Genomic DNA, 17,052 nt, shown 5'->3' with positions numbered 1-17,052 from the left:
TTCATAACGTCTAGTTACTGTGGTGATTATTCTGTTCCTCTGAATCTGGCTTGCTGCATTTAACATTAAAAATCTTGATAGATTTTTTGGGGGGAGAGGGTTGAGGTGAGGAGGGGTGTGGGTCTGATTTAAAAAAAAAAAAAAAGTGATGCTGGATTTTTATTTATTCCTATTTTGAAGAATACATTCAGTTTTGATTTTTCTTTATTTTGTTCAGGTCTTTAAAACCAAGTGCTGTTAAAGAGAAGGATTTACTGCCATCTCCTGCTGCCCCAGTCCTTCAGAAGGATTCCAAACAGGAGCACGGGTCCCGGAAGAGGACAGTCAGTCAGTCATCATCCTTGAAGTCCAGCAGCAATGTTAATAAGGACAGCAGCAGTGGCAGTAAAAGCAGCTCATCTTCTAAACAGAAGAAGATGGAGGGGAAGGGTTCTAGCAGTACTAAAGAAACAAAGGTAAAGGGCTTGTTCTGTGAATGCCTTGAACTTATTTCTTGGCTTTGCAGTTTGATGTGCACTAAATAACTTGCAGTTGAAGTTGAAATGTAATTAGCTTTAGATTTGCCTTGTTTCGTACCATGGTGCTTGAGACTCTAAATTGGAAAATAACTTGGGAGAGATTGTCAAACACTAATGTTTATTCCTACCAAATATTTATGTTAATTACTGAAGTGAGTTTAGTCATCCTTTGATGACAGATGTTGCTTATTTGCTGTTTAATTTGTTAAGGAGAAATATCGCTTCAAATCTGTTAACCCAGAATGAAACAATGAGGTTACTCTTACGTTGCTGGAGCAGGTACAGATCCTGCCTTCGTTTTAAGGAGAGTACAGTGCTGGGCTGCGAAGCTATGGCTCTCGTTTTTCATCCTAGATCTCTAGAAAGGTTCTTCTGATTCCTGCTCAGGAAGGTACAGAGCTCTCCGTGTTTAGAGTAAAGAAAACATTGTTGAAAAGATGATGCAGAAAACATTTTTTAAGAGACTTAGATTAAGAACCTGTTTATTTGGTGGGTTTCAAAAATATTGGAAGATGATGATACTGTAAGGTCATGAAATGTAATGTGCTTTTTCAGTGTGCTTTAACTCCCAATGCACCACACGATGTTATGATGTGGAATATCAATAATACAACAAAAATCATTAAACCGTAACACATCAGGATATAAACATTCATTACTGGACAGAAATTAACTTGTGAGGACATCTGGGTACCTGTGTAGTGCAATTTCTGTTGTATAGCCAGATCTGAGTGTAATGTTTAAGTTGGAAGGATTTCAGCTTTATCTTTGGGATTTCAAAGCTGAAGATGTGCTCTAAAATGTTCAGGAAGGATAATTGATTTGGGAAGGAGTAAAGCAGCAAATTGCCATTAGCAGTGGCAGAAAGTAACTTAGTCATCAGGGTGGAGTTCATGCAGTATTTAAACTGGGAGTCCTGCTGGATTAATTTACATGCCATTACTATGAGATTCTAGAAACCTGGGAAGGTTGTATGCATCAGCATCTGCAAAAGACACTTCCAGGAGGCCTTCACGTTGCAGATTTACATCAGACTGCTGCTCTGGGGTTTACTTACTCATCCAGCATGGAACTGTCCCTGAACCAGCTGAGATCTTTATTGAAGTTTTTCTTTTCATACTTCAGATGTGCTTACTCATGCCTTTCTTAAAGTAGTGTGTTCTTCCTGCATTTCCCTGTGTGCTTTGGTAGTGTTTCTGTGTTACACTGGTAGATAGTGTATTGCTGTGTAAACCTAGTGCCTTGCAACCCTGAGATCCTTCTGATTATCAAGGATCTGATAAAGGCAGGTTATGACATACTTTAAGTAGTTGGCCTTTGGTCATGAGCTGAAAGCACACTGAAGCTGGGAAGATGCTTTATGCTGTTGAGCTAGTAAAAACAGATTCGCTTAGGATTCACAGGATGTTTTATTGACCCATCTTTAGCCTGAACTGTCACATTGAGCCATGTAAAATTAAGGGGAGCAAGGACAGTGTGTTGTGAGGACAGCTGTTATTTCTCCTTGCAGGCAGTGTTTCTGAAATACAAATCTTTTCAAGCCAGAGATGTTTGGTGGAGTTTATAATTGAGTGGTATGAGAAGTCATAAATATATATATTGCCTCATTGTTCAGAGTGGAAAATGAGACTTAGCAATGTGGGAGATTTCCTAGTGTAGTAGGGCTCAGCTTGATTATAGCCTTTGTGTCTTCCCCCTGCCAGCATGAGATGAAAGCCTCAGGGAAGCTGTGTTATTGTATGGTGAATGGCAGCTAAGGCAGCTACAAAACCGACCTTACTGCTTATAGAGTGTGAAGTCATGGAAAAAAAAATTATAGAGTAAATGCCTCTTTGTCTAGAATAAATAAATAAATGAAAATTCTTGATATTTATGATCAGGAAACAATTTTCCTTTCAGGAAAAGATTCTGAACAGTTCGTCAAACTGCCCTCCTGTTTCTGCTCCATCTACAGAGAGCTCAAAATCAAGAAGAGCAAAACTTGTTTTTGATGACAGGTAAGAAAAGTAGAGGGTGTCTTTCCCTTTGTGGGGATGCTAATCTTGGAGAACAGCAAGCTCTCTGTGGAGAAGGGTTGTCCTATTTGCTTCACAAAGGATGCTAAAAATACTAGTTTATGCTCTGGAGATCTACGTATTATTCCTGCAGCAAAGTGCTTCTCTGCCTGCTCCATGCAGCATTTACTTGGCAGACAGTGCACTCCTTGAGAAGGAACTCTGGCCTGACGTGTACATTCCTGCAGAACATGGAAGGACCAAACAGTAGACTTAAATAGTCCAGGGTTGTCCCGTTTTCAAATGTTGATGGGTGCATTGCACCCTTTCAGAGTATCACTGCTGGCTGTCTGCCTGTTCTTTTCATGACAGAGCCTGCTTCACAGTGAGTGGTTGTTTTAGGTAGCAGAGAGGAACCTTGCATTCTGAAACTGCAAGAATGGGATTGTGATACAGTAACTCTGTCACTGTAACTTGAGTTAGAGGGTGAAGAAGTGAAAGCTGTAACATTAACAAACTTACAACATAAAAGGCAGTGCAGTGCAGGTGGTCTGAGTCCATAAATGTGTCTTCTATTGTAGGACTTACTCAGCTGATCATTATTTACAGGAAGCAAAGAAGTTAAAGCATAACGCAGATGCATTGGTAAGTAAATCTGCAATGTTTATCCAATGTTTGCATGTTATGCTGGGGTTTGTTTACTGCTCTTGCTATGTTGCTGCCTGTCTGTAGTAGAACTTTCTGGTATTTCCTCTCAATGTTTTCCTTATTTTTTTTTCCCCCATCTTCTCAGTCTGACAGGTTCGAGAAGGCTGTGTACTACCTAGATGCAGTAGTGTCGTTCATTGAGTGTGGGAATGCATTGGAGAAAAATGCTCAGGAATCCAAGTCCCCGTTCCCTATGTATTCAGAAACTGTGGAATTAATCAAGTAAGCATTGTAGAGCACATACCTAACTCAGATGGTTAGGGAGGATGTCTGGAACTCAGAGCTTCTACATTCTACTGACATTTTGCTGCTGACTTTTGAAGTCCCTTACTCTTAGTGTGTTCTTGAAAGTTGAGGTCCTTTATTCCAAGGTTCTTGGTGTCTCAACAATTTGGATCACATGCAGAGCAAAACTCTTCCAATAATTATCTAGCCACTTTCTGTGTAGGATCTGAGGAAGGGACCTGAAACAGTGAAGGAGTTTAGATTTTCATAAGGACTCTGCTGACTGACAGGTGATAGTGTAATATTTTATTTTGCTGTTTACTTGATTGTTTTCTTGTTGATAATTTGTTTGTAGGTACACTATGAAACTGAAGAATTACTTGGCACCGGATGCTACGGCTGCAGATAAAAGGCTAGCAGTGCTTTGGTATGTGTGTCCTGAACTTTAGATTATGCACTGATTAATTGAAAATGCTTTCTTCATGAAATGCCACCCTGCACCGAGTTTTCAGGTGTTTTGAACCAAACAGGAGTTTTCCACTTGACTGTACAGAGTGCTGGATGCTGTAGATCTGGCTACTGTACACTGGGACGTGGGGCACATTGACAGCAGCAGATGAATCTTTGAACTATTAAGGAAATTACTGACTTTTGTCAGCTCTGGCTTCCATAACATTATGTCAGTTAGTGCTTTTATTTTAGAATGTGATGTCATTGATTGGTTGTCTGTAGCATGCAATGAAGTTGTTAATGTGGCTAGAAATGATAGAGGTGTCTTTGTGAATTTCAGTATCCTTAATGTTTTGATAAAATTACTGTTGATGAACTGAGCTCTCCATTTTCTCTCTCAGTAAATTATAGTGTTCAAAAATAACAGATTACTGTTGAATTGTCTGTGTAGTCAGCTGTGACCTAAATGCTTCAGGAAACGTGGAGATTGCATTAACAAGCAAACTGTTGTCTGGTTTGGCTTTAATTTTTGTAAAATAACACAGCCAACACACACTGCTTACTCATTTGAATGAATTTACGATTCTGATTTGAAGCTTTCTTGGAAAGAAACTTCTCTCTTGAATTTGAGAGGAGTAACAGCAGGAAGGATTGGGGTCCTTGCTGCACGTTCAGCTGGTGGGACAGCCCCGTTGGGAACTGTCATTTGTCTCCTGGTTTAATTAAGTGGCTGCAGCAAGTAGCAGAACAGAGCTGACTATGTCAGGTGGAAAAGAAAGGAGTATCTATGGCAGAATGCAGCAGACTCAGTACATCCCAACGTGAGGAAAAAAAAATTGAGTGCCTTCTTAAGGAAGTAAATTGGTGTTGTTAGCTGAGCTCAGAGCCAGAGCTGACCTGCAGCAGCAAAGTCAGTGCAAACTGTAGTTTCAGCTTAAGGCAAAGAACTGTTCTTTACTGTTGTGAGAAGTTAAAGGTGGTGAGAGACTGGCTTTTTAGGGTTGAGAGAGAAAGCTTTTAAAAGCACAGCTACTTGATTTTTGAATTTCAGTGTGTTGTGATGAACTTGACTTTAACTGGAAATGTTTTGCTGTTCTGTCTTTGGTTAGTCTTCGGTGCCAATCTCTGCTATACCTAAGGCTTTTCAAACTGAAGAAGGAAAGTGCATTGAAATATTCTAAAACTCTGACTGAACATCTGAAGGTAATTGAATATATATTTTCTTCAAATATTAAAAAAAAAAACTAATTGAATTGAACCTCTGCATCATTTAAAATTCCTCTGTCCAGAATTCAGACTGCTCATGTGAACTGCCTGTATGCCCTAATTTAGGACTGGACCTTAAGAGTATATTCAAGCTGCTTAAAGCTGAGAGGATCCAGGGTGGTTATAATGTCATCTACCTGCTGGTCCCACTGTGATAGCTTCTGGTTAATATTTTGGTGCAGCTTTTGTTTTTAGTAAATTTAGGTGGCTTCAAAGGGAATTTAAAAATACTTGTTGATGATGTAACAAAGCTAAAATTCACTGCTTCTTCACTGATTGGAGTCGTTGTCATCAGTGAAATGGATATTTTCCCAATTTTGAAAATACTTTGTTATTATTTGGGATTTGGTTTATTGCTTAAAAGAACGTGAGTTCTCATGGTTTTTCAGAAATGAGCAGTTAAACGACCAAGTGAAATATGATTAGCTGAGCTATAAACATAAATTTATTTCTCTCCAACAGAATTCCTACAATAATTCTCAAGCACCGTCACCTGGTATGGGAAGGTAGGTAGTGAAAGTTTACCTGTATTTCTACATTTGTAGCTCCCTTTTCCAAACAGACTGTGGGTCTGAGGTGCTCAAAGAGCAGCTTCTCACTTTTTTGAGCATTGGTTCTTTCTGAACAAATTGCTAATTGTTCTAAGGTCTAGGTTTTGATTCAGTTGTTCAGGTCAGTATTCTGATTTTAGGAGATTGCTGTACAGAAGTATTCTCAGGCAGTTCCCTGTTGGGAGGAATGAACAAAAAGAAAACCTCAGTGTGTCCTTAACACACGGGTCACTTGTGTCAGTGGTTTGTTGTTTTGTATAATGCTTTCTCCCTCAAAACAATAGTGTTATTGTAGCCCAGATGGCTGTGAGTTCTTTCACAATTGGCTCTTCCATAGTATAGCAATTTGTTTCTAGGATTGAAGTATAACAGCAGAATTTTTATTGGTTACTCTATAAAAATAATTTAAAAAATACGGAATTTGAGGAGGGCATTTCAGATTTTTGTCATGTTACTTGCAAATGTAACATAATGGTGGTATAATAACCTTGTTTATTTTTTTCATTATTACTGCGTAAGGTTCAGTTCATTTAAACATCAGCTTTAATTGAAAGGTGCATATTGATTTTGGTTCTGAGGCTAAAATACAGGAGCTTGGAGGATCCTCAGAGACCTTCAGGAGCTCACTTGTTGCAGGCCAAATCCTGACTTCGTGGTGTGTGAAGTGGGAGGAGGAGTCCTTTAGCATCCCATGTTGTGAGCTGTAGGAAGAGAGCTTTGCATGATGCACCCGACACACCTGTGTGTGCGTTTTACAATGTCATGTTTTTCTCTGGATAAGCAGCAAGCCTGTTGGTATGCCATCTCCAGTCTCTCCAAAGCTGTCTCCAGGGAATTCAGGAAATTACTCTTCTGGGGCAGCCAACCCTTCAGGGAGCGGGTCTTCGGTGACGATCCCCCAGAGGATCCATCAGATGGCAGCCAGCTATGTCCAAGTGACATCCAACTTCCTCTATGCCACTGAAATCTGGGACCAAGCTGAGCAGCTGTCTAAAGAACAGAAAGGTAAGGGTAGGCAAGGCAGGCTATAAGCTCAGACGTGCACGTTGTGCTGAGTTCTAACAGGTTTTCAATTTCGGAGTTACAGTTAACAATGCACAGGATACTTAATTGGGTCCTCTGCAAAAGAAAGATGGAAAGAAATTCCTTCAATGACAGTGATGTCCTAGCCTGGCTGTCTTGGTTGTCAGGTGGTGCTGGAGATGTAACATTTCCTGCCTGCTATGCTTAATACAAATAAATAAATCCTGCATTTCCCGTAAGTCGTTCTCTGCAGGAAGCAGAACTTGGTGCATTTCCTTTTCTGAAATCCTGAAGTGAATATGCTCATGTGAGGGAGAAGGCCAAGACAGTTAAACCATAGTGTAATTGTGCTTAGCAACCAGTCTTCTGCAGCATAGTGAGGAAGTGGACTAGAAAGGACTTCTTTCTTTTTATTCTGCCACGGTTCAGCCTTGTTTCGTTTCTTCTGTCTTGATCCTAAGGATTTTTGCTGAGGAGATGTTTCTTAGGGAGCGCAGTATTTCCCATACAGCAGCCAGCACAAAAGGTTGTGCCTGATTTGTGTTTCTGTTGTTCTAGAGTTCTTTGCTGAACTGGATAAAGCTATGGGCCCTCTGGTTTTTAATTCAAGCATCATGACAGACCTAGTGCGTTACACCCGGCAGGGACTACACTGGTTGCGCCTGGATGCCAAGTGATACTTGGAACTGAAGGAATGGAAAACAGAACACATTTTTCTCGCTGCCTCTGATTTATCTCCACAACACTGTGTCATGTCAATAAGGAAGACTGCCATAACACATTGCTTAGTTGACACTAAGAGCAAGGAATGCTTTCACATGTCTCCCATCCTGATTTGTGTTTTGTGTTTTAACCCAAAATTACCTTGTTAGTGGACTCCTTCAGTGTTCCCTTTCTAAGTTATTTAAATATTTTTAAATTTGCGACGTATAAAGGTGTAGCTTTGCTAATCTATCCTGGATAGATTAGGCCATTGGAATTCCTGTCATAATACATGGGTAGTTGGTTTAAATCCTATTTATTTTAATTTTTTAATTTTAATTTTGAAAGGCCCAATTTGGGGCAGTTTTTAGCCGTTTCTTCCCTAAATTTACCCTCTCAAGAACTTAGGAAAAATTAAACATAGACACTTTATTTAATACTTTGTGAGCTTTGTTACTCTGTAATGTCTTGTGGTGGTAGAACCTGTAAAGGAATTAGGATTGATAGGTTCTAACGTGTAGAAACACCATACTTTTCATGCCTAATGCCTATGAATCAACTAATAAATGACAGCTAGAGTTTTATTATTGCAGAATTTGTACTAAATAGAAAAATTCCAGATATTCTTCTACGTATTAAAATACTTCATTTAAATGAATTTTAAAGAAATTTATATGGAAAAATATTTAGCTGGATCTGACTTGGGTTGCTTTCAAGGCAGTTTCAAAATGTTGATGAACACTATAACAGATGGCCAAACATTGCAGTCATTTGCTTTTGATGTAATATCAGAGTAATGGTGTAGGAATGAACTTCGGTCTGGTAGGTGCGATGTGCATAGGAAAGGTTTCTGAAATGGACAATCTTGTGCTTTTTGATATCTCTTCATTTAAAACACGTTTTGTTTCCTTGCTTGTCGTTTTTTTGACACTTGCAAAATCAGCAGTTTCGTGGTTAGAAAAATCAGCAGTAGTTTAATTCCTACCAGAACTGCCATTTGAGTCTTTGTCGTTGACTGGAAAATCAGGAATCTTCAGTAGAGATGGAGGTCCATTTTTTTCCTTTTAGGGTCTGGTGGTTAAGGACACTACAGCATGACAGTGCAACAGCCATTGTGGGGTGGGGAGCACACCTGCTATTACAGGGAAGTCCTTTAATCGTTTTGATGCAGAATGGATTTAAAACTTGTATTTACCCCATATTAATGAAGGTCCCATTCGTGTTTGATGCGTTCAAAGGAGCAGAATATTCACTGGAGAGGAAGCGAGTTGGTGCAACAGAAAGAGTTTGTGGGGTTGCAACCGACTGCTCTCAAAACGTGTAAACCAAAGTACCTTTCCACGTGAGGTGCTTGTCTGAGTCAAAGGTTTAAAATGCTACTGCTTTCAGTATTGCTTAGTGCCCCTAACATGTCTGGTGTGCCTTATGCCTTACTTTTAGATGAAGATTTTATGAACTGTTTACAAGATGTTTTACAGCAGGACCAGGTATACTGTATGCAGTGGTCTTCTGCAGTACTTGGGTAAAATTCCATTTCCTTTGTAAAAGTACCAGTGTCTGTCACGCGAACCGACTTCTCATCGCAGTGGTCTCCTTTTAGAGAGTCAAGCTCTGAATACTTCGGAGTGTGATTGTGGAATGCTGCCTGGTTTTGTCTCCCACTTAACCCTTAATTCTGTACCAGACACGAACGCGCACGTTCAGGAAAAATATTGCACTAAAGTTTTGTGTAGTCGTGGTGAAGTGCCAAAATCATGGCAACCTCGAGCGAAGGAATAGAATTCTACACTCCTTAGTACTGCAGTATGTCCTATGGGCTTTAAGAGTTTAGAAGTTTTGCAAGTGAGTAACCTGCTAAAGAGTGGCTGCACATTCGTAGAGCTTCCTTTGCGTTCCAGCGTGTTTTGTACTTCCAGAAGAGCTTTGCTGCATTGGAAGCGACGCGTGGTTGGCAGACCTGTGGCTTTCCCCGTTGCAGCTGAGTCACTGCTCAGCTCTGTTGGTTGGAGCATCCTTTCCATTGAATCACTGTGCAAGATGGCGTTTCTTTTCGTGTTTGCTGTTAGAGACAGAACTCCGTGCCCTCAGGCTCTGCATCCTGCTTGATGTGGGACACTGTCAACTAATTTTTCCTTTAATACTCTAAAGTGCCTAGCACACTTTTGACGCTATGTAAGAAATACCTTTGTAGAAGTTGTGTTCACAGTTGATCTTTTTGCAGAGCTGCTGCTTTCGGCTTGCTCTTTGTGCACAGTGACCACGACTGTAAGCAGGAATGGTCTCATCTCTGGGAATGTGGTTTGTTGTTTTTTTTTGTTTCCTTAGAGTCCCACAAATACCTTTTGGTGTCACACGCAGCTGTCTCTTAAAAGCACCGTATCGCTCGTCCCCGGGACGGTGGGTCTTAAATCGTCTTCACTTAACTGGAAGACTTTGTTCATTGTGTCAAAATGTGGACCTGAAGTGGTTGAGAGTGGCCCACCTGAACAGAGTCTGTCACAGGGAAGTGTTCCCTGGAGTGCTGTCCCAGTTTTCTGTCCGTATGGGAGACACGCAGTGCTTCCGTTACGTGAAGGGAAATGCCTTACTCATCTGTGGCTATTTCAATCAGAGAAACCTGAATTTCACGCTTCCAAAAGCATATCTGACTTGGGATTTGCCATTGTTTCAAAGACAGAAGTTGTGTGCTTTGTCAGATTTCGTAGCTGTAAGAAAAAAGAAATTGCAGATATTAACACCCTTCCATCCCGACACCACACTGCAGCAGAAGGGATAGCTCTGTCCTTCCCCGACCTCTGTGCAGCAGCAGGGATGCACAGGCAGCAGCACCAAGGCACGTGGTGCTGGGGCTGCCGAGGGAATCCCTGACTCCCTCAACGATTCCCATGACAGCTGAACCTTAAACACATATCAGCGCTGTGATTTTAATCCCCTTACTGAACACGGTCCCAGTTGGTGACTCTTAAAAATGGTTTAATCAGACTAGGCTTGCTCAGATATCACTATGATTTGGATTTGCTGTGAGACTTGCAGGTTCCTAGATGATGAGGTGCAACCGTTTATATTTATAAACAAATCTTCAGGACACCGGAGTAAAACAGCCTGATAGTTTTATTTTGGTTTGAAACTATTAGCCATAAAGTAGAGCGTGTGGATGGCTCTTCTTGGCTTTTGATGGCAGTATGCAATTTATATTGTATGTGTCTTTTAATATATATGTATATATATATGAAATCAGTCTGTCCAAAGTATATGTTATACTTGTTTTTAGATTATGGTGCAACTGACTATATTGATATATTATTTATTGAGTGCTGAGTCACCATCTTACTGGTGATAAATCTTGCATATTATACAGGAGTGCAATGTATATTCCTTTAGATTGCTGAGGCTTGATTGCTGTGATAACAAAACCAACAAAACAAAGCCCTGAAATGTATTTATGAATGGTCCCAACATACGGAGAGTCAGTACTTCATGGAAACGATGCTGTGCTTGCCTGGGGCAAGCAAAAGAAAGCTGTAGGCAGTTAATTATGTAGTTTTCCAAAATGGGAAACTATTGGAAAGAGAGACTACCTTTGCTGTATTTAATGTTTCACTTACCTAACAGGTATTTACTGTCACTGCAGCATTTATGTTAAGGGCCTGAGCAAGTCAAGTTTGAATTACCCACTGGGGAGTAAGCAACTTCCAAATTTATAGACTTCTGACACATATTATGGTCAGGGTTTAAATTGCTCCATCTCATGAAGCAGTGTTATGGAAACCCCTCTGTTAATGCTGGATGTCTCTAAGTGTGAAGACTAGCCAAAGCTTTTGGTGGGCAATGAATACAGAGCTGTTCCAGGAGGCACATTTCCCAAGTGTGAAAGTTACCCAGACGCCATCCATCAGGGAATCGTGATGTGTGTCTAACCCCGTTACTTCTCAAGGAATTGGTTTTGGATGCCATTTGAAAGCAGCAGAGTTGGGGCGGGGGGAGGGAGGGGTTAGTGATGTGCTGAGCACGTTGTGCTCTCAGTACGAGCTCTGGTCTTTGCTAGATCAGCCGTCCACAGCATTAGTTCTTTGCTCTCTGCCAATCTCAGCTGAGTTGCAACTGAGTACGCTATTACTGAGCAATTTGGAGTGCTGTTACAGCATTAGTTTGTATAGGCTGTCTTGATGTAAATGTTCTGATTTCATCTGGAAACGGATCTGTTCCTGTCATACCTGTCGGTGTTTGCTGTTGGAGCTGATGCAGGCAAACTGGAATGCGGTGTTCCCTGACTCTGGTTTTGATGTGCAGCCCTCGAGGTGAGCGTTGGTGGCTGCACAGTACTTCTGCAGCAGTTCTTTTCAGCTGCATCGACGTTACGCATCTGAAAACTCAACTCTAAGGACCAGGCATGACTTTTGCAAGCACAGTTCTGACGTTTGTATCTGGTCCCCCTTTTAAATTGTTTGAAGAAATTTTGTATATGGAGGATAAAGTGCTTATATATTTATTAAAAATCCTTTATCTTAATTGAAATTATTATTTGATGAAGAAGGGTTTTTTTGGGGGAGGGTTTGTGGGTGAGGGGAGGTCACTTTTCACCTGTCGCTTATAAGTGAAGCCCTTACAGATCACACAGGAAGGTACTGCTGGTAACTGATGGGATGTCTCTGTTCCACGCTTCGTACATGCTGAGTCCATGTGTTACGTTCTGTTTCTATCAGAAAATTTAGGCATCTGTCTTCAACCAAAACCTGAAAACAACACACCAACTGTGATTTTATTTGTTGCAATACGTTTGAAATTTCCAAGGGTACTTTGGGGCTCAAAATTAGGATTTCTAAGTCAGTATGTGCATTTCACGTAATAAAGCTGTTAATGGTGAGCAAAGTATTATATACTAACTAGATTTTTTTCCACATCTGTATAGTATATTCTATGTATTTTGTGGTATTGAGATTATAGAAAGTTTAGTGTCTGAAACATGCGTTTAATGTGTATTTTTAAACAAATTTATGGCAATTAAAATATTTGGAGAAAAGGGTATCACATTTCAATTTGTAAAGATCTTTTTAACTACTGTGTCATTAAAATGCTTTGTACAATGCAAAACTGTAACTGGAGAAACTAAGTTTAATAAATATCAAATAGATTTTCTGTATTAAACTTCACAGTGGTCGTGGCTGTTGAATGGGCTGCCTGCTCCCTGCTGCTGTGTTTTTAAGCTGAGCTCTCTTTTTTTTCATCCCAGCTCAGTCTGTATAACGAGGGAGGACACACTCAGTATGTGTGTGCTGCACACCTGTTGGTATCTGTCGGTCAGAAGTCGCAGTCTCTTTCTCTGCTCCTCCAGTTAAAGCATATCTTGGTCAAAATCTGATTTTGAAAAAAGGTATTTTGAATTAATAGGATACTTCAGGCACCGAGGTCAGCTCGGGACGTAGGCAATTTTGATTAGAAATAATTTCAAAGTAAATACTTCTTCCAGTTATCACCAGATAAATTTAGTATATTGGATCTGCTAGCACTATTATTATCAGTTTGTTTGCTCTCTCTTCTAGCAACTTTATTTGCAGTACGGATAAGAGTTGAGCTATTGAGACTGAAATGAGACAGAAGCGTGATCAGCTTTATGCAGTTGCCAGGTTGAAGGATAAATGTCTAAAGTCCACTGTGAAATAAGCACTTCTGCCTGAGATGCCTGATGTGCTCTCACCATACGCTGTGGTCACAGGATGCAAGGAAGAACCCAGGTAGTTTGCTGAAAATAAACTTTTAATACACACCTTAAAAATATATATATATATATATGAACAATTACAAAAGAACAAAACAAACGTGAGATGCAGAGTCCTTTTATTGAGCTTGGCCAGTCATCCTCAGTGCGTGCTGCAGAGGTACAGCCGTGGTGAGCAAATGCTCTCCATCCCTTTGAAGTCCTTTCACCAGTTCTTATGACAGAGAAGCTGAATGCACTGTTTTGCTGATTTGCTGTCATAGCTTCTGCGTGGTCAATAAATATGTCCGAAGTAGAGCTGAGCCATGGTAGCAGTAACAGTGGTGGGTGTTCATGGCAGGTCACTCGGAGGCTGTTCTAAGGAAGCAGCGGTTCTTCCTGGAGAACAAAACAACATCAGGCACTGGTGGCCGTGTAGGGCTTACACAGGTCTGTCTGCCCCTAGCAGTGCTCATCTCACTCAGCTGTCAGCGCTGCTGCTGTTGATCTCACTAAGTCGATTCAGTCTGACTTTATTCATTTCGTGTTCTTTGCTTTGCATGGTAACTCCAAAGTACATGTTACCCAGGTCTCAGTAGTCAGGCAGTGCTGTACAAATTGTACTTGAGAGATGCCTTTCTGTCTGTTTACCTTCCTGTAGCTGCTGTTACAATCCATCCATGTTAGCAGAACCAAAGGAAGCGTTTGAAATGCTTGCAGAAGAGGAGCCTGACTGCCCTTTCCTGTAGCGTTTGCGTGCAGATGCTGCATGTGTTCTACTTTCCTTCCATTTGCTTTCTACCAGGAGTACAGTAGGTGCTGCACAAAATCAGTTTCCAGTCACTAAGTAACTTTAATGTCACTTTTTGTATGCATTTGGGCAACTCGCTCATAGCTGGGGTGCGTGGGAACTGAGGAATGTTTGCTTTAATATTGTAGCTCTTGAAACCGTGAGCTTAAGTAGCTGCTTTTAATTAATATATGATTTAAAGGGAATGGTACTGGCTTTAAGAAGGATCGTTTTTTAAGGCCTCTTAAATCATCACCTAAATTCAGTCTAGAATTCTGAGTTCTTCTATGACTTTTGGGGGGTGTATTGCAATGGCTAAGGCTTGTCATCAAGGGCACTTGGACTCTGTTCTGTTTGTACTGCTAACAAAAGAGGTCTGAATCTATTGCTCCATCCTAATTCCTGGCATCTTTTTTTTTTATGCACAGAATTAATTCCATATCTTCTTTGAGTAAGAAGGATCTTGCTCTACGTAACACACTATGGATGATCTCTGAGCCCTGGCACTGGTCAGGGTTAGTTACCTGCATAGCATTGTGATGCACTCGCTGTTATCCCTGCACGAGGCTCCCACAGGTCTCAGTGACACTCCTCTCCAGAAAGGTGTCATCCGCTTCTGTCTCAGGTGAGGCTGTGCTTGGTGCAGGGAAGCACAGTGCACCTGGAACAGAGTTGCAGCCAGCTGTCAGGAGCATGCAGCAGCAGCAGGCAATGGGTCATTCTGATGCTCAGGTCAAACATCTTAAACATATTAAGCGAAGGACTTTAAATCTTTCCTGTTTTCAGACTTTCTTATTTGCATCCAAGTCCTAGAGAAATAGTTATTAAAAATCAGCATTTTAGTTACTTTGGGAGGGAAGGCTCTTTCCACAAAGTGGTGCTTCAGAGGTGCCTTGTCAGTACTTGCTCAATCACTTTTCAGGGTAACCAATCCTCACTAGGCAGTTACTCTGCTTCCTTGGGATGCTGAACCTGATAAAAGAGCTCTACCCATGCTGCTGGCTCCTGCCAGTCGCTCTCGTTCCCACACCTCCTCGCTGCCTGATGTTTGAACTAGCACTTTAAATAGTTGTCTCTGCTTACCTGACTGAGCAGCAGTGAGAACAATAAAAGGAATGCCATCGTTTTTAAAAAGTGCATCTTCAGAGTGTGAGCTGCCACTTCAGCTGTCGGCGCAGCCGTGGGTGAAGGTTGCAAGAGCCCGAGTAGAACTTCCCAAGCTGCAGCCAGATTTTTATAGACTTCATTCTCTTATCATTGCATCAGCTGTCAGTCATTACAGGAACAAAGTTCATTTACGAACGAGAGGGAATTACAAAGTTAGCATCTACTGCAGTGATCTGGTTCAAGGCCTATCTAGCTAGCTAATAATTTACTCTCCTTCCACTTGTACTTTGTCTGGTCAACTTACCAGATTTGCCAACTGTTCCTTCTTTAAAGTCTATCTAGCATGTTACCAGAACTCCGTTGTGTGCTTGCAAGTAGAAGTGTGGGTGGCCAACAGTATCATGAAGATCAAAAAGCCATAACCTTATTTGACCCTTCTTTGACTTCTGTGACATTCACAGTATGCACAGCTCTGAGTTTGCCAGCTGGGAGGGAAATGCTGTTCTCCTGGGATTACCTGGAGCAGAGAACCAGACTTTTGATTCCGCTTCTCATTCTTGGTGTGTGAAAGAATCACAAGCAAGTCATTTAACCTTTCTTTCCACAAAGTGGTGCTTCAGAATCAGATGGGATACTTTCTGTGTGGGGTTTGGAGTTGTTCAACTACTGCTAAATAAATCATAGATGCGTTTTTTCAAGGATCCAAATGTCCAGTTAATCTCTAGATAGCTGATCACAACAGTAGGAGAAATGCTTGCAAGGATTTTGTGGAGGTGAGTGGCTTTATGTAGCCAGACTGCTTCCTTGAGGTGAATGCTCTCTGCTGCAGTGTCTCTGTACCTCACAGTGTAACTCGTGATTAATCTTCAAAAAGGTGCCAGTAAAACTCCCACAGATGTGGACAGGCAGACTGTAATTAAGGGGAATCTTGAGCTTTTCTGTGGTGGTATGAGATTGCCAACAGCCTACAGAAAATGACATTCAGAAGGGTCTACACATTGCCTCTGATTTTTCCAAAATATCGAAGTTGAGACATGCTTTTCCCACTTGTCTCCCACTGAGACAAGTAGGAGTAGTGTGCTTCTAAGATTACCACTCTGCAAATGTGCCTTGTCAGTATTTGCTGCTTTTTGGCTGTGACATTTTATGCATCCAGCTTCCATGCCTGTCCAAGCATGCTGTATCTGCCAAGGAAAAGATTTTTTTAACTGCAGAGTAACAATGCCAACGTAGCTGTGTCAAGTTCTGCATGTAGATTTTGAAGCAGTCTGTTTTAAGGGTTATTTCAGGCAGGTGGGTACTGCATAAAATAATCATGTTTTAGCTACATGGTTTAGCTAATCCAAATATGGATGCAGTAGGCTACAGTTTTCTGTGATTGCTTAATGTGGAGGCATAAGTGCCAGCGTGGAAGGCAAGTTACATAGATTAAGATAATGCCTGCTATGTTGTCAGGTTCCAGCCTACAGATGATTACTGTGAAGCCCGAATTTCACTGGGATTGAATAGAAACCCTTTGCAGCATATTGCCTCCAACCCACTACTGGAAGATTTGTTCCTTTCCTGGGGTTCCTCTTACTTTTCCCTCTTCCCCTTAATCTGTCTTGCTTCCCTGTGAGGAGGAATCAAAACTGGTCTTCATTTCGCATTCTTGGGTCTCACACAATCTCTGCAGATCAAACAGCTGAGCTTCAATGTTGGCTGGCTTTCTTTTCAATTGTTTCTTCCACTGAATCCTTTCTTTACGTACACGTGTTTTAATTTCTCCTTTCTCAGCCAGGCACTGTAGAACAGAGACAGGAAAAAAAGAGCCATGGTTTGTCTTGACTTCACCTGTGGAGCACAGGTTTGAAATGGCATCTCAACTCTGAGGGCGGTGCCTTCATTCTTTCAGCTTTTTTAGGTAGCTAAAACTAGTAATTTGTGATGATAAATCAAAATGTTTGTGTATCCTGGGTCCTTTATAGTGTCTTTGTAGTTGCAATCCCTTTTAGGCTGCAATATGTTTAGTCTGTGCGAGAAA

At 41.1% G+C, this 17,052-nt stretch overlaps 2 protein-coding genes across 8 annotated transcripts in view; one reads left to right on the top strand and one right to left on the bottom strand.

Moving 5' to 3' along the window:
* Nucleotides 1–17,052, top strand: part of AFF4 (ALF transcription elongation factor 4) — a 51,810-nt gene extending 34,758 nt beyond the window's left edge. For 4 of the 7 annotated variants that reach the window (XM_065734899.1, XM_065734902.1, XM_065734901.1 and 1 more), the window contains 9 exons: nucleotides 218–455; nucleotides 2,418–2,515; nucleotides 3,094–3,157; nucleotides 3,306–3,442; nucleotides 3,801–3,872; nucleotides 5,005–5,098; nucleotides 5,624–5,667; nucleotides 6,497–6,717; nucleotides 7,294–10,245. In XM_065734899.1, the coding sequence (XP_065590971.1) occupies nucleotides 218–455; nucleotides 2,418–2,515; nucleotides 3,094–3,157; nucleotides 3,306–3,442; nucleotides 3,801–3,872; nucleotides 5,005–5,098; nucleotides 5,624–5,667; nucleotides 6,497–6,717; nucleotides 7,294–7,412 (1,087 nt within the window). In that variant the 3' untranslated portion in view covers nucleotides 7,413–10,245. Of the gene's footprint in view, nucleotides 1–217; nucleotides 456–2,417; nucleotides 2,516–3,093; nucleotides 3,158–3,305; nucleotides 3,443–3,800; nucleotides 3,873–5,004; nucleotides 5,099–5,623; nucleotides 5,668–6,496; nucleotides 6,718–7,293; nucleotides 10,246–12,977; nucleotides 13,205–16,809 lie in introns of those variants that run through there. The other 3 variants (XR_010622109.1, XM_065734904.1, XM_065734903.1) reach the window with 3 other exon arrangements.
* Nucleotides 13,256–15,677, bottom strand: LEAP2 (liver enriched antimicrobial peptide 2). The gene is made up of 3 exons (XM_065734907.1): nucleotides 15,006–15,677; nucleotides 14,447–14,583; nucleotides 13,256–13,531 (listed from the first exon to the last, which is right to left on the bottom strand). Exons 1-3 carry the CDS (start codon nucleotides 15,060–15,062, stop codon nucleotides 13,495–13,497), a joined length of 231 nt encoding a protein of 76 aa, XP_065590979.1. The 5' UTR covers nucleotides 15,063–15,677; the 3' UTR covers nucleotides 13,256–13,494.

The sequence above is a fragment of the Cyrtonyx montezumae genome, unplaced genomic scaffold (genome assembly GCF_038088225.1).
Source record: "Cyrtonyx montezumae isolate F1298 unplaced genomic scaffold, pur_monq_1.0 scaffold_18, whole genome shotgun sequence".
In the NCBI taxonomy this organism is placed as follows: Eukaryota; Metazoa; Chordata; class Aves; order Galliformes; family Odontophoridae; genus Cyrtonyx; species Cyrtonyx montezumae.
The sequence above is the reverse complement of the archived record's forward strand: the minus strand, read 5'-3'. Positions and strand labels throughout refer to the sequence as shown.